The sequence below is a fragment of the Dipodomys spectabilis genome, unplaced genomic scaffold (assembly GCF_019054845.1).
Source record: "Dipodomys spectabilis isolate Male_0828 unplaced genomic scaffold, ASM1905484v1 ptg000098l, whole genome shotgun sequence".
Lineage (NCBI taxonomy): Eukaryota > Metazoa > Chordata > Mammalia > Rodentia > Heteromyidae > Dipodomys > Dipodomys spectabilis.
The window spans coordinates 8,425,578-8,453,455 of record NW_024870775.1 but is presented as its reverse complement, the minus strand read 5'-3'; the positions used below and the strand labels follow the sequence as shown (position 1 = coordinate 8,453,455).

The following is a 27,878-nucleotide window of genomic DNA, read 5'->3' as shown; positions in this document are numbered from 1 at the left end:
CAATCATCAAGTAATAACCAGAGCTTAAGGACTAAAGATTTCTTTTGGTGTTATCTCTCCCTGAGTTGACAGAGCTGGGTTTTTTTTTTTTGATGAATACTGGGGATTGAACTTGTTGCTTCACACTTGCAAGGCAGACACTGCTACTGAGCCAATCTTCAGCTCCAGAGAGCTGTGTTTGAATTTTTTGTGTGTGTGTGCCAGTCCTGGGGCTTGAACTCAGGGCCTGAGCACTGTCACTAGGCTTCTTTTGCTCAAGGCTAGCACTCTATTGAGCCACAGTGCCACTTCCAGCTTTTTCTGTGTAGTTGGTGCTGAGGAATTGAACACAGGTCTTCATGCATGCTAGGCAAGCACTCTACCACTAAACCACCTTCCCACTGCTGACTTTGAATTTTATATGGATTTTTATGAGAAAGCCTCACATTAGAGAGCTTAGTTGGGCAGGAATTAGGGGAGACAGTGGACAATTTATCATAAACAGATATACAGATATATGCCTACATTGTTTTTATAGTTTATTTCACCTTGAAGGAAAAAAATACTACATGTAGAAATGGAGAAGGTAGACCACAGCTATCTATGTTGTCAATTGCCAATAATTATTCAGCTAGTTATCCATTCTACTTCTGGGTGAGTTTCTCTGTCTCTGTTCTGTCTAGAAGCTGTGATCCCCTCAAAAATTCCCACCCTGGCTCTGGCCCAATCTCATGCATGAGTCTTAACTTTTCTATTCACCAGGATGATTTTGTAGATTACTGAGGCACAAGCCAACACTGGCGAAGAAGGCGGGGGGCAGGGGGGTGCTCCTGAAAGGTGCTTCACTGGCTGCATTTTATTCTAAATGCATAGGGAAAACTGGTGCATACTATAAGGCCTAACTTACTGTCTCCCTGCCTATATGTCTACCTTCTTCCTTTTTTCATGGCTTGCTCCCTCCCTCCCTCCTCTTTGTTCTTACACTGCTAGGACCTGAACCCAGAACAAATCCAGGGACTTATACTAGACAAATGCTCTCCTACTGAGTTACAACCCCATCTACTGAGGAGGCTTCTTTTAAGCTGTTACTTGAATGATGACAAGGCCAAGTGAGGCATTGAACAACTGTAGTCCCAGTTACTCAGGAACCTGAGGCAAGAGTGTGGCTTCCTTTTTCCTTCTTTTTTCTTCCTCCCTGCCTTCCTTCCCCTCTTGGCCCTTCCCCCCTTTCTTCCCAGATGTGCCTGTAACTTGAGATCCTCCTGCCTTAACCTCTGAAATGTTGGGATTACAGGCATGTGCCACCATGCCATGCTCTACCCTCTTTGAAATACACCCATATTCTTTCCTATGAGAGCCCAAGTGCACTTTCTTTCTTTTTTTTTTTTTTTTTGGTCCGGTTATGGGGCCTGAACTCTGGGCCTGGGCACTGTCCCTCAGCTCTTCAGCTCAAGGCTAGCACTCTACCACTTGAGCCACAGCGCCACTTCCGGCTTTTTTTCTTTTTGCTTATGTGGTGCTGAGGAATTGAACCCAGGGCCTCAGGCATGCAAGGCAAGCGCTCTACCACTGAGCCACCCTCCCAGCCCAGTGCACTTTCTTTCTACATGGGGCAACTTCCCCCATATCTCAACATGGACAATGTCTTCTCATAATATTTTTTATTAGCATACATTACTTGTACACGGAGGTTTCATTGTGACATTTCCATAACTCATACAGTGTATCCTAATTAAACTCACCTATTATCCCCTTAAAACAATTTTAACAAAGCCAGGTGCCGGTGGCTCATGCCTGTAATCCTAGCTACTCAGGAGGCTGAGATCTGAGAATCTCGGTTCAAAGCCAGCCCAGGTAGGAAAGTCCGTGAGACTATTATCTCCAAGAAACTACTAGAAAACCGGAAGTGACGAGCTGAAGAGCGTAGAGACAGAGCACCCAGGCCCAGAGTTCAAGCCCCATGGGCCGACCAAAAAAAACAACAACAGTTTTAACAGGTTCTATTTTCCTTCCTTCCTTCCTTCCTTCCTTCCTTCCTTCCTTCCTTCCTTCCTTCCTTCCTTCCTTCCTTCTCTTTTTTCTTTGTCTTTGTCTTTCTGTATTTCTTTGTTTGTCTTCTTTTCTTCCTTCCTTTCTTTCTTTTTTTGTTGGTTAAGGGGCTTGAACTCTGGGACCGCGCGTTGTCCCTCAGCTCTTCAGCTCAAGGTGAGCACTCTACCACTTGAGCCACAGCACCACTTCCAGTTTTTCTGCTCATGTGGTGCTGAGAAATAGAACCCAGGGCCTCAAGTATGCAAGGCAAGCACTCTACCACTGAGTCACCTTCCCAGCCCTGCAATCAGATTTAATCAGCAATTTACATAATGAAAAGTAAACCTTAGCCAGACACAGGTGATTCACGCTTGTAATCCTAGCTACTCAGGAGGTTGCGATCTGAGGATCATGGTTCAAAGCCTACCCTGGCAGGAAAGTCTGTGAAACTCTTATCTCCAATGCACCACCAGAAAACTGGAAGTGATGCTGTGGCTCAAGTGGTAGAGCACTAGTCTTGAGCTGAAGAACTGAGGGACAGCACTCAGGCCCAAAGTTCTTTTATGGTTTTAGTTAGAGTTTTAATTGAGATGTTAGCAATTATTTTAATGGGCTTGCCTTTGTAGGAACCATGTCTCTTCTTTTGTGCACTTGCAATATTTTTTCTTCTGTAAAGTTACTGTTTTGACTTCAATGCGTCTAGGGGTATTTCCTCTCTGATTTTGCCTATTTGCTCTTCTGTAAGACTTTTCCTCATGGATGGCCCCATTTTTCTCAAGATTAGTGACATTTTCTGCTATTTTATTGAGTGGATTCTCAACATCTTTAGTTTTTATTTCTTCTTTCTTGTCTATACCATGATTTGATCTCTTGATGGAATCTGAAAGATAGTGGTAGGAAGGTTGTGAGTTTGAGTTAACCTAGCCAAAGTTAGCAAGACCCTACAAGAGAAAGAAAACAAAACCAAAGGTCTAGGAATGTATCTTTAAGTGGTAAAATGTTTGCCTAGCATGCAGGAAGCCTGGGATCTATCTTCAGTACATGAACAATGTAAAGAAACACCAATGTTTAGACACCAAAATGAGCAACCATTGATGAGCTATATTTGCTGTCTTAGCTTTCTATTGCTAATAACAATCCCACAGACTGGGCTTGGTATATAAAGGTGTTTATTTTGGTTCATGTTTCTAAAGGACCAAGCTAGAAGGAGTGCATCTGTCAACAGGCTTTCTGATGGCAGAATCTTGAGGTAGTGCAGGGTATCCTGTGGTGAGAGATAGAATGAAAGTCATCTGGTCAAATTGGTCTCTACAAGTTCTAAAGCTTTCTAAGCTGTTAACTTAATATCCCATTTATCCATTAATCGCATGAGTGGCTTAATCCACTTTTGAAGGCAGAGACCTAATCACCTCTGAAATGTGTCACAAGGTCTCATCTCTTAATACCTCTTAATGCAGACTCTACTTCCAGACAACTTTCATAGGGAATGAAGTATGTTTAAACCATTGCAGTTTTTTTTTTGTCCGCTGTGGGGCCTGAACTCTGGGCCTGGGTGCTGTCCTTCAGCTTTTCAGCTCAAGGCTAGCACTCTACCACTTGAGCCACAGCGCCACTTCCTGCTTTTTCTGCTTATGTGGTGCTGAGGAATGGAACCCAGGGCTTCATGCATGCAAGGCAAGCACTCTACCACTGAGCCACCTCCCCAGCTCCTGCAATTTGTGTGTGTGTGTGTGTGTGTTGTGTATGATGGTACTGGTTTTGAATTCAGGACCATGCACTTCCTAAGCAAGCACTATGACTGTGACACCACATCTCCAGCCCTGATTTCTACCTGTTGAATAACTTTCCAAAAAGGCTATATTGTTCCCAGAATAAGAGAAGATGAAACATCTTTGGAAGTTTCTTTAGCAAAGTGTATCCTTAACTGTCTGTCTGTATTGAACTTAAAGTGTCCGGTATGACTCTATATGGAATGCAGATTTAAAGTTTTGCACATTGCAAAGAAACCCCCAAGTCATAATTTTTTTTTTTTTGTCGGTGGTGGGGCTGGAGCTCTGTCCCTGCGGTCTTCAGCTCATTGCGAGAACTCTACCGCTTGAGCCATAGCACTATTTCTGGCTTTCTTGTGGTTTATTGGAGATAAAAGTCTCACCGGGGCTGGGAAGGTGGCTCAGTGGTAGAGCGCTTGTCATGCATGCATGAGGCCCTGGGTTCGATTCCTCAGCACCACATAAGCAAAAAGAAAAAAGCCGGAAGTGGCGCTGTGGCACAAGTGGTAGAGCGCTAGCCTTGAGCTGAAGAGCTGAGGGACAGCGCCCAGGCCCAGAGTTCAGGCCCCACGACCAGACCCGCCCCCCCCCAAAAAAAAAGAGTCTCACGGACTGTTCTGCCCGGGCTGGCTTTGAGCTGGCTTTGAACCGTGATCCTCAGATCTCAGCCTCCTGTGTGGCTAGGATCACAGGCGTGAGTCAACGGCGCCTGGCTTCCTAAAGATTTTTACCTTAGCTGTTACCTACTCAGCGATCCTCTTGGGTTGTTTTGGCAGCAAAGTGTTAATAAGTCAAGTAGTCATCAGGGACACATGGGCAGGAGAAAAAGGGTGAACTTAAAAAAAAAAAGCATTTGCTAAAAGGTCCATGTTTCTAATCAGACTTTAAACGGGACACCAGGTCTTCACACTGACACTTCAGTCTTGGTGTAAACAGGAGGGGAGGTGGAGGACCAAGCCAGTATCCAACCGCGTGGGACCTATATAGCCTGGCTTCGCCAGCCGCAGCTAGCTAAGCGAGGGCATCCAAATCAGCCTGTCTTTCCTCCGGAAGGGAGGGGGCGTGGCTTATTTAGGTCCCGCCTCCGACGGCAATGCGTCCAGGCGGGACTTCCGCCAGACGAAGGGATCGCTTCCGTATCGGGTGGGGAGCTCGGCGGGCTCTGAGCCGGCCGCTGCGGAGGGAGCCTGCGGGCTGGGCTCCGGCCCTGCGCGCGGGCCGGAGATGCTGGGTGGCGACTCGGACGCCGGGGATAAGGGAGTGGAGAGCGATGCTGTGGGAGCTGTGGCCGCGCCGCCCGCCATTGACTTCCCGGTTGAAGGCTCGGACCCCAAGTATGACGGTGAGGAAACGTCAGTGTTGTGCGTCGCGCCTCTGTCCCCTGAGCCCCGCGTCTCTGCGTCCCGCATTCCCACGCGGGGAGGGCGGTCCCTAGGTCCTCCGGGGGCCTGGGCTTCAATTGGGGAGGGCAGAGGAGGGTCGGGGCGGCAGTGTCAGGTAAAGATTCTTGTTGCTATTTCTGCTCCTCGGTTTCTTGGCCGGGGCCTTTGGACACCAGACGACGGGGCTTCCCCGAGGCTGCTTTCCAGCCCCCACTCAGGACCTGTGGGTTTGTCATTCGCTGAGGATGATCTTTGACCTTTAGTGTAGAATCGGACTTTGCAGACTGTCTGCGCTTGAAGAGCTTGGGACTTGGAGCTTAAATTTGAAACTTTTATGCTTGGTTCTCTTCTGTCGCTGTCTCTCAATGTCTCTTTCCTCCCTCCTCTCTCCTTCCCTCTGTTTTTCTCTTCAATTTCGCTATCTATGGCTCTCATCTCTGTCTCCAAGCTTTTCGTTAGCAGGAGATGTGGCATAACGAAGTCAAGTTAAAGTGGCAGGTGTTGGAAAGCAATTAACCATTTTAGTGGCATTTACTGACGTGCAGTGAGGGTCCTTATTTGGTATTACTAGTTTTTGCGTGTGTATGTCTGTGGGAGGCGATACTGGTGTTTGAACACAGGGCTTTGTGCTTACTAGATATGTGCTTTACCACTTAAGCCACATCTTCAGCCTTTTTTGTTGGTTACTTTTGAGATAAGGGCTTACTAACCTGTGATTAGCTTCCCAAAGTAGCTAGGATTACAGGTGTTGGCCGTAAGTACTTGGCTTGTTTGGCTACATAAAAAAAAAAAAATCAGTTGTGTGGCTCAGTAGTAGAGTGCTTGCCTTGCATGAATGAGGCCCTGGGTTCGATTCCTCAGCACCACATAAGCAGAAAAAGCTGGAAGTGGTGCTGTGGCTCAAGGGGTAGAACACTAGCCTTGAGCTGAAAAGCTGAGGAACAGCACCCAGGCCCCATGACCGACTCCCCCCCCCCAAAAAAAAATAAGTTGTGGAAGGCACTGGTGGCTCACACCTGTAATCCTAGCTACTTAGGAGGCTGAGATCTGAGGACTGTGCTTGAAGCTACTTGGGCCTGGAAAGTCCGTGAGCGTCTTATCTACAGTTAATCACCAGAAAACTGGAAGTGGTTCTGTGGCTCAAAGTGGTAGAGCACTAGCCTTGAACAAAAGAGCTCAGGGACAGTGACCAGGCCCTCTGAGTTCAAGCCCCACATCTAATCACCCTCCCACAAAAAAAATTCAGTCGTACTACCAAAAATGTATGCATTTGAGCTGGGGTTGTAGCCATCTATAGGAGGCTCTGAGTCAGTTCCTAAGCCTCTCCCTACCATGCTACCACCCTACCCTCCAAGAAATACATTGATTGTTTTAAGGAGTTTTCAACTCTAAGGTATTTTACACATTTAACACAAGGATGGCATTAGTATTATATTGCTGTAGATTTAAAGATGAAAACCAAGGTGAGAAGTTTGTCATCTGTAAAACTTGACCACAATGAGAAAGAAACAAAAGTAAACCAGAGTGGTAATTCAGGTGAAGTTTTATAGAGGAAGATGGTATGGTGGCAAATTTGTAATGATACCCTGATTTCTTGCACACATCAGTTGATATTAAGGCTCAGTGGTGTGGGGGATATTGATGTTATTAGGAAAAGTCCCAGCTGTAAACATACAAGTCACTCTTTTCTGTAACTGTGTGATAAGGCTTTCTGCAAACCAAAGATTATTCTGGAAGGGAGTGATGATAGATAAACTTTGAAAAGTTTACTCCTCCTGGGTTTGCTGATAAATACTATTGTGCTTATTTATGTAATTGCCATTTCTCCCAAAGAGGCTTAGGATGTCCAGGAAGTGTGTGTGTGTGTGTGTGTGTGTGTGTGTGTGTGTGTGTGTGTCTGTGTGTCTGTGTGTCTGTGTGTGTGTGTGTCTGTGTGTGTGTGTGTGTGTGTGTCCGCGCGCATGTGTGTGTCCTGAGGTTTGAACTTAGGGCCTGGGTGCTGTCCCTGAGCAAAAGCTCAAGGCTAGCCCTTTACCACTTATGCCACAGCTCCTATTCTGGCTTTTTGGCCCATTAATTGGTGACCACAGACTTTCCTGCCTGGCCGGGCTTTGAACCATGATCCTCAGATCTCATCCTTCTAAGTAGCTAGGATGACAATTGTGAGCCACCCAGTGCCTGGCTCATAACTGTGAGCCATTTTGAATAGCTGTACACATGAAGTAGTTAAGTGATTTTTTTTAAGTTGGTGCTGTGTATGATTTGAGGAGGACATTTATCCAGTTAACAGTAGAGTCAGAAAATTTAAAACAGGTGTAATTTCAGCAATTGGTTGTACCAGTTTAGCCTTTGAACAGTACACAGCAGGACAGCAGTCAACATCAGGTTCATTAATTTTCTTTGCATCTATCAGCAATTTTCATAAATTCTGTCAAATAATAATGGACAGTTCTGAGCATACTTGCCTGAGAAGAGTGAGTTAGATTTACCCTTTCTCATCTAATTACTCATATGCTGCATGTAGGAGTCTAGAACTCTAATTCAGCTAGGATCTGCATTTCATTTCTTACTATTTTGGAGAAATTGGCCTCATCTCTCCACCTTTTTTTTCTCTATTCCTCGTGACTAATATTATAAAGTGTGAGATTTAAGTTTCAGACGTCATTGCTTTTCTGTTTTATTTCATTTGGGTTTTTAACTGGATTTTAAAAGTGGTCATTATCTTGATATCCTTTTCCCTTTCCCTTCCTTTTTTCTTGGGAGAAGATACTGAGGATTGGGGGGGAAGGGGGGGGAAGGAGAAGGATTGGGATTGGGGGGGAGGGGGGAGGCTGGGAAGGGATGTGAAGGGTAAACCAAAGGAGGAGGCTGCAATGCTTGGTAAGAAATGTACGCATTATCCTGCCCATGTAATTGTAACCCCTCTGTACAGTATGTTCACAAATAAAATTAAATTAAATTAAAAAAAAAAAAGATACTGAGGATTGAATCCAAGGTCCCAAGCTTGCTAGGCAAGCACCCTATACTACTTGAGTCATGCCTTCAGCACTTTTATCTAGGCTGGCCTTCAACTCCTTATCTTCCTGCTTCTGTCTCCTGATTATCTTGGATTACAGGCCTGTACTACCATGCTTGGCTATTTTCTTGAATTATTAAAGGTTTATTTGATGATACTGACCAACTGTCTTGGGGCTTGAACTCTGGGCCTGAGGGCTGTCCCTGAACTCTTCAGCTTAAGGTGACACTCTACCACTTAAGCCACAGTGCCACTTCCAGCTTTTTCTGTTTATGTGGTACTGAGGAAGCAAACCCAGGGCCTCATGCATGTGAGGCAATCACTCTACCCAGCCCAACCATCCTATTCTTTATTGGTGATATTGGGATTTGAACTTAAGCCCTCATGCTTGCTAGGCAAGAACTTAAGCCAGTGTCCCCAGGTCAGCCACACCCCCATCCCTTTTCTGTTTTGTATTTTTCCTATTAAAAAATACATTTTTCTAAACCAGGATGGAGCTCAGTGGTAGAATGCTTCCAGAGTATGTGCTTATATATGTAATTGCCATAAAGAGTAGACCTATCTCATGGCAGAAAACAGGAAATAGAAAACCCTTCTAATCTTAATCTCACTACTGTTAATGGTGTATGTGTGTAAGTAAAAATAAAACTTTTTTCCCCCATGGTCCTGGGACTTGAACTCAGGGTCTGGGTGCTGTTCCTGAAGCTCTTTGTCCTCAAGGTTAGTGCTTTACCACTTGAGCCACAGCCACTTCTAGCTTTTTCTGAATAGTTTATTGGAGATAAGAGTCTCATGGACTTTCCTGCCTGGGTTGGCTTTGCACTGTGATTCTCAAATCTGAGCCTTCTGAGTAGCTAGGATTACAGGTGTGAGACACTGGTGCCCAGCTGGTTTATATTTTGATATGGCTAAAAGAAATGGTTATGTTGGAGATTTTGCATTTAAAAATATTTGAGAAAGAAAGGTAACCTGGTAGAGCCCTTGTCTGGGATTCTGAGAGGTCTTAGGACTGATCTCCAGTACTGCCAAGCCACTGCCAAGCCACAATGACAGAAAAGAAACCTTTGGGTTTTGTAAAGACTGGCAAATCTTTATGAAGAGCTGTATGCCTGGCACTGTCCTGGGTACTGAGGTAGGACAGGCTGACTATAAAAAAGCATATAATGTTTATTTTACAGATTTTGTATTTGCAACTTTTAAAATATTTTTGCCCATTTTTAAGGTTTCTTGAATTTTTATTTTATGCACAAATATGGTCTTTCATTGGACTTGATATCTTGGATACTCCATTCAAGGACCATCACTTAGTACGACTTAATGAAGCCCATGTCTTTTGCATACCAGCGGAAACATTGCAGGCACATTTTGAGCCCATACTTCTGGATCAGACTGTGTGATTAGAGCACAAGTGGCAAGAGCGAGATCCATGGCTGAATTTTCCAGTAGAGATGCTGGTGACCAGTCTTGTTTCCACAGGTCCAACGAGGAAAAAGGCTTTTGTCTTTTCTTTTTGGTCGGTCGTGGGCTTGAACTTTGGGCTTGGGCGTTGTCCTCACGCTCTTCAGCTCAAGGTGAGTGCTCTGCCACTTGAGTCACAGTGCCACTTCGGTTTTTAGTGGTTTATTGGAGATAAAAGTCTCACGGACTTTTCTGTCTGGGCTGGCTTTGAATTGCGATGCTCAGATCTCAGCCTCCTGAGTAGCTAGGATTACAAGTGTGAGCCACAGCACCCGGTTTTTTGCCCATTTTTGTAGCTATAAAATAAATACATTTTGGCATTTGGTCCTTATCCAACCTCCTACCTCATTCTTTGAGGGGTGTGGTCCCTGTTATGTAGTTGACTGTTGTTTAGTGTTCCATCTCACACTTTCAGGCATATTTTTGCTTCCCTAATGAGTTTTTACTATCTTGAAATATATATTCAAATATTTTGCTATCTATAATTTCTTTCTTTCTTTCTTTCTTTCTCTCTTTCTTTCTCTTTCTCTCTCTCTCTCTCTGTCTCTCTCCCTCTCTCTCCCTGTGCATCTATCTATGCCTCTAGCCCAGCATTTTGCTCATTATTTATTTATTTTTTTGTTGGACATGGGGCTTGAACTCTGGGCCTGAGCGCTGTCCCTCAGCTCTTCAGCTCAAGGCTAGTGCTCTACCACTTGAGCAACAGCACCACTTGCAGTTTTCTAGTGGTTTATTGGAGATAAGAGTTTCACGGACTTTCTTGCCCAGGCTGGCTATGAACCATGATCCTCAGATCTCAGCCTCCTGAGTAGCTAGGATTACAGGTGTGGGCCTTGGCGCCCGGCTTTTTGCTTGTTATTTTGGAACTGAGTTCCCTGGCTGGATTCCCAGGCTGGCCTCAAACTTTGACCTTCCATATCTCAGACTCCTGAGTAGCTAGGATTTACAAGTGTGAGCCATCAGGGCCCAGCTATTTTTATTTATTTATTTATTTTTGACCAGTTGTGGGCTGAACTCTGGGTCTGGGTGCTGTCCCTCAGCTCTTTAGCTTAAGGCTAGCACCCTACTACTTGAACCACAGCATCACTTCCGGTTTTCTGGTGGTCTATTGTAGATGAGAGTCTCATAGACTTTCCTGCCCGGGCTGACTTTGAACTGCAACCCTTAGATCTCAGCCTCCTGAGTAGCTAGGATTACAGGTGTGAGCCACCGGTGCCTGGCCCAGCTATTTTGTTTTTTGTTAAGGTTTTTGATATAGTAATGGCCAGAACAGTTGTATAGGTTTATATTCTCACATTTGAATCTGTCTCACCTCACCCTGACTAGCCTTCCTAAATTTGTAATAACTTTATTTTTTGTTGGTTGTGGGGCTTGAATTCAGGACCTGGGCGCTGTCCCCGAGGTCTTTTGCTCAAGGCTAGAGTTCAACCACATTGAGCCTCAGCACCACTTCCAGTTTTTGAATGGTTAATTGGAGATAAGAGTCTCACAGGGATTTTTCTGCCTGATTTGGCTTCAAACTGTGATCCTCAGATCTCAGCCTCCTGAGTAGCTAGGATTTCAGGCGTGAGCCACTGGCACCCAGCCAGACAGATCTTTCTTTACTAGACTTGCTGGGACCTAGATCTTCCTGTTTATACTTCTACCATAGCCTGGTTAACAGATGGTGCTACTATGTCCAGCCTTTTCTGTTTAGATGGGGTATTGTGAATGACCTGGTGTGGCCATCAACTGATCTTCCCTATCTCAGTCTCCCAGGTAGCTGTAATGACAGGTGCATCCATTTGGCTAGCCCATTTCATTCTTGATGTCTTGGAACCTGTTCTTCCCTCTTTTGTGTAGTAATTTACCTCCTTTACTTTGCTTATTCTAACCCTTCCTTGTTTACTGCATGCCTCTTCCCAAATATGTTTCCAGAATAACATTCCTTAAATAATTTTTACTTTATTTTTTTTACCTGTTTAATAATGTATTCCAGGCTCAGAGAGACAAACAGCACATATTTTCTCTCATATGTAGGAGCTAGATTAAAATACACCCGGATGTTTTACATTATACATGACTCTAGGCATTCACACGCAGTTGAGACCAAAGGGAGATACTCTTAGGAACACAAAGGGGCAATGCCCATGTGCCTCTGACCAAATAAAATAATATTTATTGAAATGAACTAAAAAAAAAGTGAATGTATTAGGCAAAATGTAGTAGCTCACACCTGTAATCCTCGCTGCTCAGGAGACTGAGATCTAAGGATTGCAGTTTGAAGGCAGGAAAGTCTGTGATACACTTTTTTTTTTGGTTGGTTATGGAACTTGAACTCAGGACCTGAGCACTGCCCCTAAACTCTTTTGTGCAAGGGTAACACTCATCACTTTGAACCACAGCACTACTTCTGGTTTTCTGGTGGTTCATTGGAGATAAGAATCTCTGTGTTAGCTTCGGCAACACATATACTAAAAGCAACACATATACTAAAATTAGAATGATACAGAGAAGATTAGCATGGCCCCTGAGTAAGGATGACACGCAAATTTGTGAAGCGTTCCATATTTTTAAAAACAAATTGTTTAACTAGGGATACAGGTGGACCCATTGCAACAATGAGATGTACAAGTCGTTATGTTGAAAAATGAACTTTACAACTTTGGTGTGGGGGAGAGAGGATGGGAAGGGGAAACAAAGAGGAGGCAACAATGCTTGATAAGAAATGTACTAGCCAGGCGCTGGTGGCTCACGTCTGTAATCCTAGCTACTCAGGAGGCTGAGATCTGAGGATTGCGGTTCAAAGCCAGCCCAGGCAGGAGAGACGTGAGACTCCTATCTCCAATAAACCACCAGAAAACCGGAAGTGGCGCTGTAGCTCAAGTGGTAGAGCGCTTGCCCTGAGCTGAAGAGCTGAGGGACAGCGCCCAGGCCCAGAGTTCAAGCCCCACGACCGACAAAAAAAAAAAAAAAAAAAGAAATGTACTAGTTATCTTGCCCATGTAATTGTAACTCCTCTGTATGGTATTCTCACAATAAAATTAAAAAAAAAAGTCTCGGGCTTTCCTGCCCGGGTTGGCTTTGAACTATGATCCTCAGATTTCAACTTCCTGAGAAGCTAGGATTACAGGCATGAGCCATCAATGCCTGGTTCTGTGAGATTCTTATCTCCAATCAAACATCCAAAAAGCCAGAAATGGAGCTGTGGTCCAAGTGGTAGAGTGCTAGCCTTGAATAATACTGCTCAGGGACAGTGCCCAGGCCATGAGTTCAAGCTCCAGGACTGGCACAAAAAATCCAAACAGAGAAAAAAAATGTATAAAACTCTGAGAATTTAGGAGCTTCAGCTTTAAGAGGCTGATCCTCTTTTTGGTCTTGGGTAATAGAAGAAGATGGGCATGAGTATCAGTCTGTTGTGCCGACACATTGCTTCTCCATATTGGAATCACTGTTCTTATTTGTAAGGTAGAGGAAGGGTGAGTTTAAAATTTTACTCAGCTTGTTTTGTGAAGACTAAAGGAGATAATGTGTGTGAACCCCTGCTTCACGAGGCAAAACTGTTCCATCCTTTCCTTCCCTTTGCCAGCCTTCTTTATTTAGGAAGTAAGCTATTCTATTCCCACTTGCTAGCTTATTTCCTGTCATGTTACTTTATTCATTCTTTACTCCAATTGCTGCCAGCATTGGCTCTCCAGTTCCCAGAATTCAACTTAGATTCACTTCCTGGAAGGTGTGTGTGTGTGTGTGTGTGTGTGTGTGTGTGTGTGTGTGTGTGTGTGTGTGTGTGTGTGTGTGTGTGTGTGTGTGTGTGTGTGTGTGTGTGTGTGTGTGTGTGTGTGTGTGTGTGTGTGTGTGTGTGTGTGTGTCTCGTGGTGCTTCCTGGAAGGTGTGTGTGTGTGTGTGTCTCTCTCTCTCGTTGGCTCTCCAGTTCCCAGAATTCAACTTAGATTCACTTCCTGGAAGGGGCGTGTGTGTGTGTGTGTGTGTGTGTGTGTGTGTGTGTGTGTGTGTGTGTGTGTGTGTGTGTGTGTGTGTGTGTATGTGTCGTGGTGCTTGAACCTTCAGCTCAAGGCTATTAACAATTGAGCCACAGCACCATTTCCAGCTTTTTCCTTTTTCCTGTTTGTATGGTGCTGAGGAATTGAACCCAGAGTCTCATGCATGTGAGGCAACCACTCTACCACTGAGCCAACTTCCCAGCCCCTGGAAGTCTTGCTTTGTGTTTTTAAATATTGGTGCTAGGGTTTGAACTCAGGGCCCTGTTCAGCTGGTGCATTACCACTTGAGCCACACTTTCAGATCAGCGTTGTGTATTTTGGAGATGGAGTCTCAAGGACTCTTCTTCCTGAATCAGTTTAGATCCATGATCCTCCAGATCTCACTCCCAAGTATCTAGGGTTCTAGACATGAGCCAGTTGGCAACTTCTTCAGAAAGCCCTAGCCTGACTCAACAGAACTACTCTTGTTTTTTTAGTTTTTTTTTTTTTTTCGATCGGTTATGGGGTCTGAACTCTGGGCCTGGGTGCTGTCCCTCAGATCTTCAGCTTAAGACTAGTGCTCTACCACTTGAGCCACAGCACCATTTCTGGCTTTTTCTGCTTATGTGGTGCTGAGGAATTGAACCTAGGGCCTTATGCATGCAAGGCAAGCACTCTACCACTGAGCCACCTTCCCAGCCCTATTCTTGTTTTTTATTTCTCAGTGTTAAAAATAATTTCTGTTTCATTAATTAGAATATGCAGTTTTGTTCTTGTAAGACATGTTTGCCAATAATATTTTATTTTTTTACTTTTTTAGAATCTGATGTTCCAGCAGAACTCCAAGTGTTAAAAGAACCCCTGCAACAGCCAACTTTCCCTTTTGTAGTTGCAAACCAACTGCTTCTGGTGTCTCTGCTGGAGCACTTGAGCCATGTGCATGAGCCAAACCCACTTCACTCTAAACAGGTGTTTCAATGTAAGTAAGAAGAACTCGTCTTCCTAATAGAGCTTGTAAAAGTGTTTTACTAATTACATAGCTGCTGTGGCTCTGGAGAAGCAAGTTGTGCATAAAAAATTGGGTTAAAAAAAGTGTGAAGTGGGACTGGGAAGATGGCTTAGTGGTACAGTGCTTGCCTTGCATACATGAGGCCTTGGGTTTGATTCCTCAGCACACATAAGCAGAAAAAGCCAGAAGTGGTCCTATGGCTCAAGTGGTAGAGCGCTAGCCTTGAGCTGAAGATCTGAGGGACAGCACCCAGGCCCAAAGTTCAGGCCCCATGACCACCACCACCACCAACAAAAAATTGTGACGGTCTGGGAATGTGGCCTAGTGGTAGAGTGCTTGCCTAGCATGCATGAAGCCCTGGGTTTGATTCCTCAGTAACACATCAACAGAAAAATCTAGAAGTGGTGCTGTGGCTCAAGTGGTAGAGTGCTAGCCTTGAGCAAAAGAAGTTCAAGGTCAGTGCCCAGGCCCTGAGTTCAAGCCCAGGACTGGCAAAAAAAAAAAAAAAATGCTACTCAGGAGGCTAAGATCTGAGGATCATGATTCAAAGCCAGCCCGAGCAGGAAAGTCCGTGAGACTCTTATCTCCAATAAACCGGTAGAAAACCAGAAGTGTCACTGTGGCTCAAGTGGTAGAGCACTCACCTTGAGCTGAAGAGCACAGGGACAGTGCCCAAGTCCAGAGTTCAAGCCCCATAACCAATAAAAGCAAAAACAAAACAAAACAAAAAGATTTGCCAGGAGCTGGTAGCTCATGCCTGTAATCCTAGCTACTCAGAAGGCTGAGATCTGAGCATTGCAGTTCAAAGTCAGCCCAGGCAGGAATGTCCGTGAGATTCTTATTTCCAATTAACCACTAGAAAACTAGAAGTGGCACTGTGGCTCAAGTGGTAGAGTACTTGCCTTGAACTGAAGAGCTCATAGCGCCCAGGCCCAGAGTTCAAGTCCCATGACTGACCCCCCCCCAAAAAAAAAAAAAGTGTGAAGTCAGGCACCAATGGCTCAAACCTGTAATCCTAACTACTCAGGAGGCTGAGATCTGAGAGTTGTGGTGTGAAGCCAGCCCAGGCAGAAAAGTCCCCATGAGACTCTTAGCTCCAGTTAACTACCAGAAAATTGAAAGTAGTGCTGTGGCTCAAAGTGGTAGAGCATTAACTTTAAGCAAAAGAGCTAGGAACAGTGCTCAGGCCCTGAGTTCAAGACCCATGAATTGGAGTGAGAGGAGTATGAATAGCTACATTCCTTAAATTCATTTCATATTTTCTTTTAGGTTATGCCTTATAAGTGTAAACACTCAGGACACTAAAAGTGTGTGTAATTGAGTAAACAAAGGGTAATTCTTAGGGAGGTGCTCTATTAATTGAGCTATGCTCCAGCCATCTCATGATTTTTAAAATACAGTATTTGAATAAATATATGTAATGTTTACATATATAAGTAACTACTAAATGTACTTGTTAATTACTTTTATTTTTTTTTTAATTTTTATTTTTTATTGTGAAAATACTGTACAGAGGGTTGTTAATTACTTTTAGTGCTACTAGTATTGGGGTTTAAACTTAGGGACTCCTTATTTTTCACTCAAGACTGGTAGCCTAACACCTGAATAGGCTTCCACTTCTAGCTCTTTCCTGGTTAATTGGGAATAAGAGCCTCAGATTTTTCTGCTGTAAACCATGATCTTCAGATCTCACCATCCTGAGTAGCTAGGAGTACAGGTGTGAGGCACAATTACCCTGCTGTTGCTGCCGCTGCTGCAGCTTCCTGATACTGGGATGAAACCCAGGGACTTGTGCATGTCACTGAGCAAATGAGTAAAAGCCAGAACATATACTTGCATAATAAATACTTTCTGTATGTTGGCTGATTTCATATTGAAAAGAATCATCCTTGCTATCCTATTGGCTATCCTATTGCCTGTCATCCAAAGTGCAGTGTGTGAAATGTCAGAAGATTGTGTTTATATTTCTTACCCTTTTAAAATGAGCCAAGTCTTGTCATGACTAGGTGTGGTTGACGAGTGACTCACACAGTAGAAGGTGGGTACTGATGCTGCACATGCTCCTGATCCCCACTGCCCAGAGTGGCCATGGTTACCATGTATATAGGCCTCACTGTTTTCTCTTCTGGAGGTTTGTGCATGTGTATACTATTACTCTTCATTCTTAGAGTGCCAGTTAAAATGGCCATTTGACCGGATGGCTTTTCTAATAGCAGCTTTCCATGCTCTTCCTATAGTACTTTGCCAGACTTTCATCAAGATGGGGCTGCTGTCATCTTTCACGTGCAGTGATGAGTTCAGCTCATTGAGACTGCATCACAACAGAGCCATCTCGCATTTGATGAGGTCTGCAAAAGAAAGAGTCCGTCAGGTAAACCCTAACGTGTGTACTTCATCTGTGACAATGTAGGTTTTACTTTGTCTTTGCTGAAATGGAGCTAGCTCAGTGGTAGGGCATTTGCTGGCATGCACAGTGCCCTAGGTTTGATCCCCAGCACTGGAAACAAAACAAACGAGGCAAATAATCTGATGATATTTTAAAACATTTTGAAATTCTGCATAATACAGCAGGTTTTAAAGAATATATAAGCTGGGTCCTGGTAGCTCATATCTGTAACCCTAGCTGCTCATGAGGCTAAGATTTGAGGATCTCAGTTCAAAGCCAGCCTGGGCAGAACAATCTGTGAGACTCTAACCATCAGAAAACTGTAAGTGGCATGGTAACTCAAAGTGGTAGAGTGCTAGACTTGAGCAAAAAGAGCTCAAGGACAGCACCTAGATCCCAAGTTCAAAATCCTGCGACCAGGGGGAGAAGGGGAAAAAAAAAAAAAAAAAGATATATATATATATATATATATATATATATATATATATATATATATATATATATATATATAATTTCAGGTAATAATGTGGTTGTAATCTCAGCATTTGGGAGACAGAGGCAGGAATATGGAGGCCAGCTTGGGGTATACTGCAAGACTCTATCTCAAAATTATTTTGTGTGTATGTGCATGTTTGTGTGCTTTGTTGATTCAATAATACTTACTGAATACCGTATTACTAATATTACTGTATTATTGAAGTATTACAGTCCAGCACCTACTATACTGTAGGTGACTAAATTCCTGCCCTTATGGAGTATATATTCTACTGAGGAGGCAATACACAGTATGTAAAATATGAAAATACAGCAGGTGTTAGGTCACTAACGTAAAGAAGAAACATGGGCGGTGAAGGGGCTTAGCAGTGAGCGGCTTTGCAAGTTTCATGTAGGGCAAGCTGGGGCCTGATTGACACTGAATTGAAGTCAAGAGTTGCAGTTGAGAGAATGAGCTATACAGGTGTGCTGAGGAAAACCAAGGAACAGGTGGTGCAAGGATCCTGTGGTGGATGTGCTGGTTGTGGATACAAAACAGCTATGAAACTGGAGTAGAGTAAGAAAATGGCAATGGACTGGGAATGTGGCTTAGTGGTAGAGTGCTTGCCTAGCATGCATGAAGCCCTGGGTTCGATTCCTCAGTACCACATAAACAGAAAAAGCCAGAAGTGGCTCAAATGGTAGAGTGCTAGCCTTGAGCAGAAGCAGCTCAGGGACAGTGCCCAGGCCCTGAGTTCAAGTGCCAGGACTGGCAAAAAAGAAAGAAAGAAAAAAGGGTGAGCTTGGGAGAGAGGCCGAAGAAAGGGGGAGCAGGCATACAGGATTACAGGCTTGAGCCACCGGTGCCTAGCTTTTTTTTTTTGGCCAGTTCTGGGACTTGAACTCAGGGTCTAGGCACTGTCCCTGAGCTGCTTTTGCTCAAGGCTAGCACTCTACCACTTGAGCCACAGCGCCACCTCTGGCTTTTTCTGTTGATGTGTTACTGAGGAATCAAACCCAGGGCTTCATGCATGCTAGGCAAGCACTCTACCACTAAGCCACATACTCAGCCCCCTGAGACCATTTTAATGCGTGTGTTTTACTCAGAGAAAGATGGGAAATACTGCAGGTCTTTGGATTTAGGAGTAACACTATCTGATGCGCTTTTAACAAGGTCACACCTGCTGTTGTGTGCAGCATAGACTAAGGCAGAAGCAGATAGGTTCAGCCATGCTTCAGCTGGTGGTATGGCTCTGAGTAGAGACCAGTGGAGACAGGTATGTGGGTGCATATGGGTATGGGTGTGATGACACTGGTTATGTGTGGTCAGTTTGTATATTCTCTGAAGTTCAAAACATGTTACATGGAGCTCTTTAGCAAATAAATTCTGTCTTGAAACACTGTCAATTGTAAACTCTTAAGTAATACTAAAAGTCTTATTTTTTGTTTGTTTCTAATATTGTTTGAACATTTGGGGTTATTCATATGATGTTGAATTTTTTTAGTAGAGTCCTTAGTCATGAAACTTTTCAAATTGTTACTACAAATGATTTTTGGTTTTAGGATCCTTGTGAGGACAGCTCTTACATGAAGAAAATCAGGTATGTGTTAAGTACTTTTTTGACTATCCAAAGATTAAACTATTCAAAAGAAATGAAGTTTAGGAAAGTGTTAGTTTTGGGATTTAAAAATAATGTTGAATCTGGGCACAGGTGGCTCACACCTATAATCCTAGCTACTCAGGAGGCTGAGATCTGAGGATTGTGGTTCAAAGCCTGGGCAGAGAAGTTCATGAGATACTTTTAACTCCAGTAAACCACTCAGAAAAGTGGGAAGTAGCACTTGTGGCTCAAGTGGTAGAGCACTAGCCTTGAGCACAAAGAGGCTCGGGGGACGGTGCCTAGGGCCTGCGTTCAAGACCCAGGACTAGCAAAACAAGGAAAAAAAAAGTTGGAGGAGTTGATGAACATTGCAACATTTGCCACTCAGCACTGCTCCAAGATTTGCTTTACTGCTCATTGTCTTCCATGTTGATCTCCCCCCCCCCCCCCCGCCCCCCCCACTGGTTGGAGGTTCTATAAGCCCAGCTATGAACTCTATAATGGATAGCTACTCTCTACTAGCAGTATTGTCAAATTTTGCCTGTATTTACCAAATGTTTAAAATGGGTAATGAAGCTAGGCGCCAGTGACTCATGCCTGTAATTTAGTTACTCAGGAGGCTGAGTTCAAAGCCAGCCAGGGCAGGGCAGGAAAGTCCATTAGACTTATTTCCAGTTAACAACAAAAAGATCCCGGAGTGGACCTGTGGCTTAATTTACGGTTGAGCACTAGCCTAGGGGGGGAGGGGGGAATAAAAAAAGCTCAGGATCAGCATCTAGGTTCTAAGTTCAAGCCTCAGGGACCCACAGAAAATTTTTCTTTCTAAACACGTAATGGGTCTACATCATTAAGAAGTTTAAGTATGTGTATTTCTGAGCTATCCTAAGCAACTACTTAATCTTCCTGAGGATTTTGTCTGTGAAACTTTGATAAGGATTTTGAATTGTTATACTGCTTACTGGGAAGTTCCTGAAATTGGTTGACCCCCTTTGCTTTATTTATGTATGTAGTTTTGAGGCTATCTTACCACCATAGGTCTACATAGCCTTGAAACTCCAAATCTTCCTGCATCAGCCTTCCCGATGAGATTGCAGGTGGGCACTACCACTATTTGTATTACAGCCTTGATTTCCTTAGTGAACATTTTTGTCATTGAGAATGAAAAATTTCCCTGACAATTCGTTCCTTCCAAACTATTGTGTGCAATTTAGTCATACACGAGGTTGATAGGTTTGTAATGCATTGAGCATGAGCTTGGCCTGGAAGGTTTTGATTGTCTCACAGTTTAACATTGATGACCTGTGTTTATTGTTAACTTTCAGATCCAGAGAAATAGCCTTTGAAGCACAAACTTCACGCTACTTAAATGAATTTGAGGAGCTTGCCATCCTTGGAAAAGGTGGATATGGGAGAGTATACAAGGTTGTTTTCCACTTACTCATTTTGACTGCTACGCTGTAACTCTGCATTTTCAGATGTTTTTATTACCTTTACAAAACTACAAAGTGCACAGGGAATTCCTAGAAATTATGAATATTTACTTTTCATTAGCAGTTAGCATTTATAAGGGAGTAGGCAGGTTTTCATTTTTTTCTGCCCATTTTGGATATTTAGGTGGATTCTAGAAATTAGATTTTGTTCCTGTCATTTCAGCTTCTAGGGGAACACAATGGCTAGGCACAGTGGCGTATGCCTGCCACTCCAAGCTAGGTGGAAGGCTGTGAAACTGAGAAGGCAATACTTAGCCAATCTGGTCAGAAGTCTGAAAGGGCAATGTTCACCTGTGATCCCACCAGTGCTAGGAAGCCTAAACATGGTTGGATTGCAGCTTATGCACGATCATAGCAGGAAAGAAGACCCATTCCTAAAAATAACCAGTGAAATACAGGGCTGGTGGCATGGCTCAGTGGTATTGTGCCAGCCTATCAAGCATGAGGCTCTAAGTTGAAACTCTAGTACCACACACATATGAAGTGTTACTGAAGGAAGCTCCCAGGTGGGACACAGGCATTTAAAGAAAAGTACTAGTAAAAATGTTTGTGCTGGGCTGGGAAGTTGGCTCAGTGATAGAGCGCTTGCCTTGCATGCATGAGGCCCTGGGTTTGATTCCTCAGCACCACATAAGCAGAAAAAAGCCAGAAGTGGTGCTGTGCTTCAAGTGGTAGGGCGCTAGCCTTGAGCTGAAGAGCTGAGGGACAGTGCCCAGGCCCAGAGTTCAGGCCCCACGACTGAACCCCCCCCCCAAAAAAAAAAAAAGTTTGTGCTACATGTTTTGGTGCTTAATAGTTTTGTTGACTTTTTTGTTCTCCAGATGTGGTGTGTCTGGGAGTTGGACTTAGTGTAGCTTGCAGAATGGCTGGTCCAGCAGGCTAGGGCTGACCTCCAAGAGTAGTGGAAAGAAGAGACATGGCTTTAGCTTCATTTGCTGTCTTTGGCTAGTTTAGATTATCTCAGCTTGGGTTTAATGCTTTGTCTTTTGTTGGCTTTTTTAGGTCAGAAATAAATTGGATGGTCAACATTATGCAATTAAGAAAATCCTGATTAAGGGTGCAACTAAAACAGATTGTATGAAGGTAAGGTTTTAAATGATTAGAGCCAGGCTTGGTGGCAAGCCTATATGATCCCAGCTACTAGGGACACTGAGGCAGGAGGCTCTTCCTGAGCTCAGGAGTTTCTGACCAGGCTGTACAACATAGAGAACCTCATTTAGGAAACCATTTTTGAATAGTTATTTAGTTTCTTTAGAAAGAATTGTCATGTATTTATTTGTGTATATATGGCAAAGAGTAGGTGGTATGGATTGTTGGTTTACTAAGAATCAGTACAGTAACTATTGAAGTTTTTATTTGATTTTTTAAAAATAGGCACTTCATTCTAACAGAGTTTCAGGGTCAGTAGAGGAATTATTATTATTATTATTTTTGCATGGGGCTTGAACTCAGAGCTTGGGCACTGTCCCTGAGCTGCTTTTGCCACAGCTCCACTTCCAGCTTTTTTGGGTAGTTAATTGGAGATAAGAGTCTCACAGACTTTCCTGCCTGGACTGCTTCAAATCATGATCCTCAGATGTCAGCCTCCTGAGTAGCTAGGATTATAGATGTAAGCCACTAGCACCTGACTATATATAAATACATATTTATATTTATGATTTATATATTGTACAGCTTGTTCTAAAGAGAGCATGAGGCCAATTCAGGTCTTAGACTTCTCTCTGACATGCAGTCTTGTTCTGGACAAGTTGGCCTGTCCTCTGAGCCACTCTGTCGTCAACTCCTGAAGTAGGAGTGACAAGCCAGATGTGGTGGTTTGGGCCTATAATCTTAGCACTGAGGGAGGACTGGTAGCAGGAATATTGAGACTCAAAGGTCAGCCTGGGCTACACATAGAAAGATCTCTCTCAACAAACAAGTAAATAAAACCCCCCAGGATTTGGGAGAACTTAGCTTAATGGTAGAACACTTTCCTAACATGCTCAAGGACCTCAGTTAGATCTCCAGAAACTAAAGAATGGAGAGAATGACAAATGGACTATAAAAAGAGCCAACGCCAGTGGCTTATGCCTATAATCCTAGCTGCCCAGGAGCTGAGATTTGAGGATTGTGATTTTTTTTTTTTTTGGAGGGAGGGGGTCGGTCGTGGGGCCTGAACTCTGGGCCTGGGCGCTGTCCCTCAGCTCTTCAGCTCAAAGCTAGCGCTCTACCACTTGAGCCACAGCGCCACTTCCGGTTTTTTTCTTTTTGCTTATGTGGTGCTGAGGAATCGAACCCAGGGCCTCGTGCATGCAAGGCAAGCGCTCTACCACTGAGCCACCTTCCCAGCCCAAGGATTGTGATTTGAAGCTAGCCCTGGCAGGAAAGTCTGTGAGGCTCTTATCGCCATTAAAATGACCAAAAATAAGTCAGAAGTGGAGTTGTGGCTCACGTGGTTGAGTGTAGTGACAGTGCCCAGGCCCTGAGGAATTGGCACAAAACAAAAAAAATGTCAGGCACCAGTGGCTCTTACCTGTAATCCTGTCTATCCAGGAGGTTGAGATCTGAGGATCCTAGTTAGAAGTCAGCATGGGAAGCCAAATACGGGAGACTCCGATCTCTACCAGCAAAAGGGCAGAAGTGGAGCTGTGGCTCAAGTGGTAGAGTACAAACACTAAGCAAAAAAGCTCAGGGACAGCACCTAGACCCAGTATTTAAACCCCAGGACTGGCACCAAAAAAAGAAAAGAAAGAAAAAAATAAATAAAATACTATGTGTGTGTGAGTTAGCAAGCTGTAACAAGAGCACTACTAGTCTTTCCAGCTTTATTTCCATTATTTTACACAGCTCAGATTGCTTGTACAGAGTTTTCTAATTATTTGGCTTTGGAATAAGAAGTTTTTGATACATGAATATCTAATACATTTTTTATTTTCAAGGTACTACGGGAAGTGAAAGTGCTAGCAGGTCTTCAGCACCCCAACATCGTAGGCTATCATACCGCGTGGATCGAACATGTTCATGTAGTTCAGACACAGCGTGAGTAGATTTTGGCGATAGATTGAGCTGTTGTAGTCCACAGACCTGAAATCTGAAAAGCTCCCAACTCCAAAACTTCTAGAGCATCATGAAGGCATTCAAAAATTTTCAGATTTTTGAGCTTTTTGGATTTTCAGGTCAGAGATACTCAGCTAGTAGTCTGTATGAATATTCCAGAATTTGAAAAAGAAATGTAGTGTTTCATATAAAATGAAACACTTCTGGTTCCAACCATTTTGCGTAAGAAATACCCAGACTTGGATAGCAAAGGGTTAGCAAACTTGCATCCATGGGCCAATTCTGTATGCCTTGTATTTGAGTGTCCCACAAGCTGAGAATGAGTATTACATTTTATTTTATATTTTTTGTTGTTACTAGCTTTTTTTTTTTTTTTTTTTTGTCAGTCATGGGGCTTGAACTCAGGGCCTGGGCACTATTCCCTGCGCTTTTTCTGCTCAGAGCTAAAACACTCTTCCACTTTGAGCTACAGTGCCACTTCTGGTTTTCTGGTGGTTTATTGGAGATAAAACTTTCCTGCCTGGGCTGGCTTTGAATCATGATCCTCAGATCTCAGCCTCCTGAGCAGGTAGGATTACAGCCACCAGTGCCTAGCATTATTGAGGTCTTGAACTCAGGGCATTGTAATACCTAAGCAGGCACTCCTTTACTTTTTACACCTTTACTTTACTTTTTTTGTATGTGTATGCTAGTACTTTGGCTTGAATTCAGGGCCTAATGCTCACTTGGGCCTCATGGGCTTTTTGCTCAAGATTGGTGCCTTACCACTTGAGCTACAACTCCTTCTTCTGTTTTTTGCTAGTTATTTGGAGATAAGACTTTCATGGACATTTCTGCCCAGACTGGCTTTGAACCTTGGTCCTCAGATTTCAGCCTCCTGAGCAGCTAAGGTTACAGGAATAAGCCCCTGGTGCCTGGCATTTTACTTTTATTTATTTGGAAAGTTTTGACATGGTTGTATTTTAATAAAACAAGGTAACGTAGGGAGAAATAGAAAAGAAGAAACATTTCATGTCTCCCTCATAGGAAATAGGAGTAAAAGAGTCCTTTTTTTTTTTTGAAGTATCAGCCATGTGTCAGAGAAGTAGTCTGGTCATTCATTCATTCATTCATTGCCTTGCTAGAGATTGACCCAGGCCTTGTGCCTCTTACTACTAAGCACCATGTCTTTCACATTTTAAGATAGTTTTATTAAAAAAGACTATTTTGTAAAAATTACATGAAATTTGTATTTTAGTAATAGTAAATAGTTTATTAGAACACAAACCTATACAGTGCCCAGGGCTGATTTTCACCCCAGTAGAACTGTAGTAGCAGAGTCCCTCGGGTCCCCAGAACTGTCAGTATTCACTAACTTGCATAGAAAGCTTCCCAAGAGGCTAGACAGCTCTATTTTATAGTTCCTAAAATGTGCCTTTGAATAAATCCTTACTGATATGTGTGTATGTATATGTGAGTGTGTGTATTTATTTTTGGGTCCGGTCTTGGGGCCTGAACTCTGGGCCTGGGCACTGTCCCTCAGCTCTTCAGCTCAAGGCTAGCGCTCTACCACTTGAGCCACAGCGCCACTTCTGGCTTTTTTCTTTTTGCTTATGTGGTGCTGAGGAATCGAACCCAGGGCCTCAGGCATGTAAGGCAAGCGCTCTACCACTGAGCCACCTTCCCAGCCCCTGTGTGTGTATTTATGATATATATGCGACACCCTAGTTTTAACTTGGAATTGAATTGAAAGAGTGGCTACTTGCTTGCAAATGTGTGTGTTTCATTTCTTTTCAGCAGACAGAGCTCCTATTCCATTGCCTTCTCTCAAAGTGCTCTCTGACCAGGAAGAGGAAGGGTATGTGGACTGACTGCTGTTACTTCTATAAGATGTTTGCTTTTACTTGTAGCATCTCACTTTTGTCTTTTGTTACTAGGAACTTGAGGTGAGTGTTTTAGGCTTTAATTAATAAAATTAATTTATTTTTGTGGTACCAAGGCTTGAACTCAAGGTCTTGTGCTTGCTAGGAACATGGCTCCACCCCTGAGCTAAGTATGTTAGTACTAGGGCTTGAATGTGAGCCTCTAGCTTGGCATTTTCCACTCAAGGCTTGGTGCTCTACCATTTGTACCACACTTCCACTTTCAGCTTTTTCTTTTTTTTTTTGGGGGGGGGGGTGTCCAGTCGTGGGGCCTGAACTCTGGGCCTGGGTGCTGTCCCTCAGCTCTTCAGCTCAAGGCAGGCACTCTACCACTTGAGCCACAGCGCCACTTCTGGCTTTTTTCTTTTTGCTTATGTGGTGCTGAGGAATTGAACCCAGGGCCTCATGCATGTAAGGCAAGTGCTCTACCACTGAGCCACCTTCCCAGCCCCTTCAGCTTTTTGATGGTCAATTGGAGATAAGAGTTACAGGAATTTGTCTGTCTAGGCAGGCTCCAAACCTTGATTCTGAGACCTTAACTTCTTGAGTAGCTAGGATTGTAGGTATGATCTGCCGACATCTGGTTTTGAACTTCCTTTATATTCACTTTTATCTATACTGTTTTTACCTCCAGAGATCAATGTAGTGGCAAAGATAATGAAAGCAGCTCGTCCATTGTCTTTGCTGAATTTACCTCAGAAAAAGAAAGACCCTCTGGCGAGCTTGACATTGCAAATGAAAATAACAAATTGGTGAACTACACCAGGGATTTAGTCATCAGGGACAGCAGTGAATATGCATCGCCCTTTGAACACCACGAGAATGGCCTGGCTGATTTGTCCCCCAGATCCATCGTGAAACACCGGCTGCCACTTGAGCAGGATTCAGACTTAGAGGGGAATTTCATATCCACCGAGGAGTCTTGCGAAGGGAATTTGAGCTTTCTGGGACAGACAGAGGTGAGACACCTTCTCAGAACCCACCTGTGTGATGATGTCTGCCAGTGACTGTGTGCCCTCCCTTTTCCAAGCTTACTTCCTTCACTTCCATGATGCCTAATTCTTCTTCCCTGGGTCATTGCTGCTCAAGATCTTCCCAAACATCTGCCTGGGAGTTGGAAGACTCATTCACTCTATTTCTGTTATATATCAGCTATAAAAATATATCTATGAGGAAAGATTTTACTATTTTTGGAGCATGACATTAGGTGGTTCCTGTAGAGTAACCTGATCAGTTTTCAGGGTTCTTCTGTTGAGGGTTATCATAACATGATAGTTTCACTGTATATTCACCAGTATTGCTATGATTAAAAATCTTTGAGGGACTGGGAATGTAGCTTAGTGGTAGAGTGCTTGCTTAGCATGCATGAAGGCTTAGGTGTTCGATTCCACAGTACCACATAAACAGAAAAAGCCAGAAGTGATGCTGTGGCTCAAGTGGTAGAGTGCTAGCCTTGAGCGAAAGAAGTTTAGGGCAGTGCCCAGGCTCTGAGTTCAAGTCCCAGGACTGGCAAAAATAATTAACAAAAACCTTGAGCAAGCCGGGTGCCTGTAATTCTAGCTACTCATGGCTGAGATCTCAGGATTGCAATTCAGAGCCAGTCCAGGCAAGAAAGTCTGTGAGACTCCATCTCCAATAAATTACCAGAACAGCCAGTTGAGTGTAGCCTTGAGTAAAAGAAGCTCAGGGACACAGCACCTAGGCCCCAGGACTGACAACTCCACAAAAAACCCAGTAGTGGAGCTGTGGTTTAAGTGGTAGAGCTTTAGCCTTGAGCAGAAAAGCTAAGGGATAGTGCCCAGGCCCTGAATTTAAGTCCCAGAACTAGTGGATATATGCGTGCATGAACACACACACACATGCACACACACACTATTAGCTATTTAGGTGAAATCTGAGGATTGAGGTTCAAAGCTAGCCCGGGCAGGAAAGTCTGTGAGACTTGACTCCAATAAACTACCAGAAAACCAGAAGTGACACTGTGGTTCCAAGTGGTAGAGTGCTAGCCTTGAGTGAGAAAGCTCAGGGACAGCCCAGACCCTGAGTTTCAAGCCCCACGAATAACCAAAAAACAAAAAAACCTTGAGCATTGACAGTTCATGTACGATCTGTCAGTAAGACTGCAGAGCTGTGTGTACCATCTATGCATACACAATGCAGAATTAGCTCTTGCTAGGAATATGTGTCTGTAGATATATTTTTGTTTTGAAACAGGTTCATGTCCAAGGAGTTGAATTTGAGTAACTTAATCAGAATAGTTTCATTTTTCTGTATATATTTGGAAAAACTTCCTTGATACTCAAATAAGTGGGCCTATAAACAACTTACTGTTTGCTTAAGTAACAGTTACGTACAATGCATAGCCAAGCAAAGCATAGTTTAGAGTA

The 27,878-nt window shown here is 43.6% G+C and overlaps 1 protein-coding gene and 1 non-coding gene across 3 annotated transcripts in view; both read left to right on the top strand.

The window, feature by feature from the left end:
* The first annotated feature begins 4,903 nt into the window (after positions 1-4,903).
* The window catches only part of Eif2ak1 (eukaryotic translation initiation factor 2 alpha kinase 1), a 47,594-nt gene continuing 24,619 nt past the window's right edge, over positions 4,904-27,878 (top strand). The window contains exons 1-9 of one of the 2 annotated variants that reach the window (XM_042686628.1): positions 4,904-5,121; positions 14,415-14,573; positions 16,841-16,974; positions 19,027-19,064; positions 20,387-20,486; positions 21,557-21,637; positions 23,473-23,572; positions 25,367-25,427; positions 26,126-26,450. In XM_042686628.1, coding sequence (XP_042542562.1) covers positions 5,004-5,121; positions 14,415-14,573; positions 16,841-16,974; positions 19,027-19,064; positions 20,387-20,486; positions 21,557-21,637; positions 23,473-23,572; positions 25,367-25,427; positions 26,126-26,450 — 1,116 coding nt within the window. In that variant the 5' untranslated portion in view covers positions 4,904-5,003. The remainder of the gene's footprint in view (positions 5,122-14,414; positions 14,574-16,840; positions 16,975-19,026; positions 19,065-20,386; positions 20,487-21,556; positions 21,638-23,472; positions 23,573-25,366; positions 25,428-26,125; positions 26,451-27,878) is intronic. The other variant, XM_042686629.1, reaches the window with a different exon arrangement.
* LOC122113910 lies at positions 12,086-12,189 on the top strand. Its single transcript, XR_006148478.1, has one exon. It is a non-coding gene; the product is annotated as a U6 spliceosomal RNA (small nuclear RNA).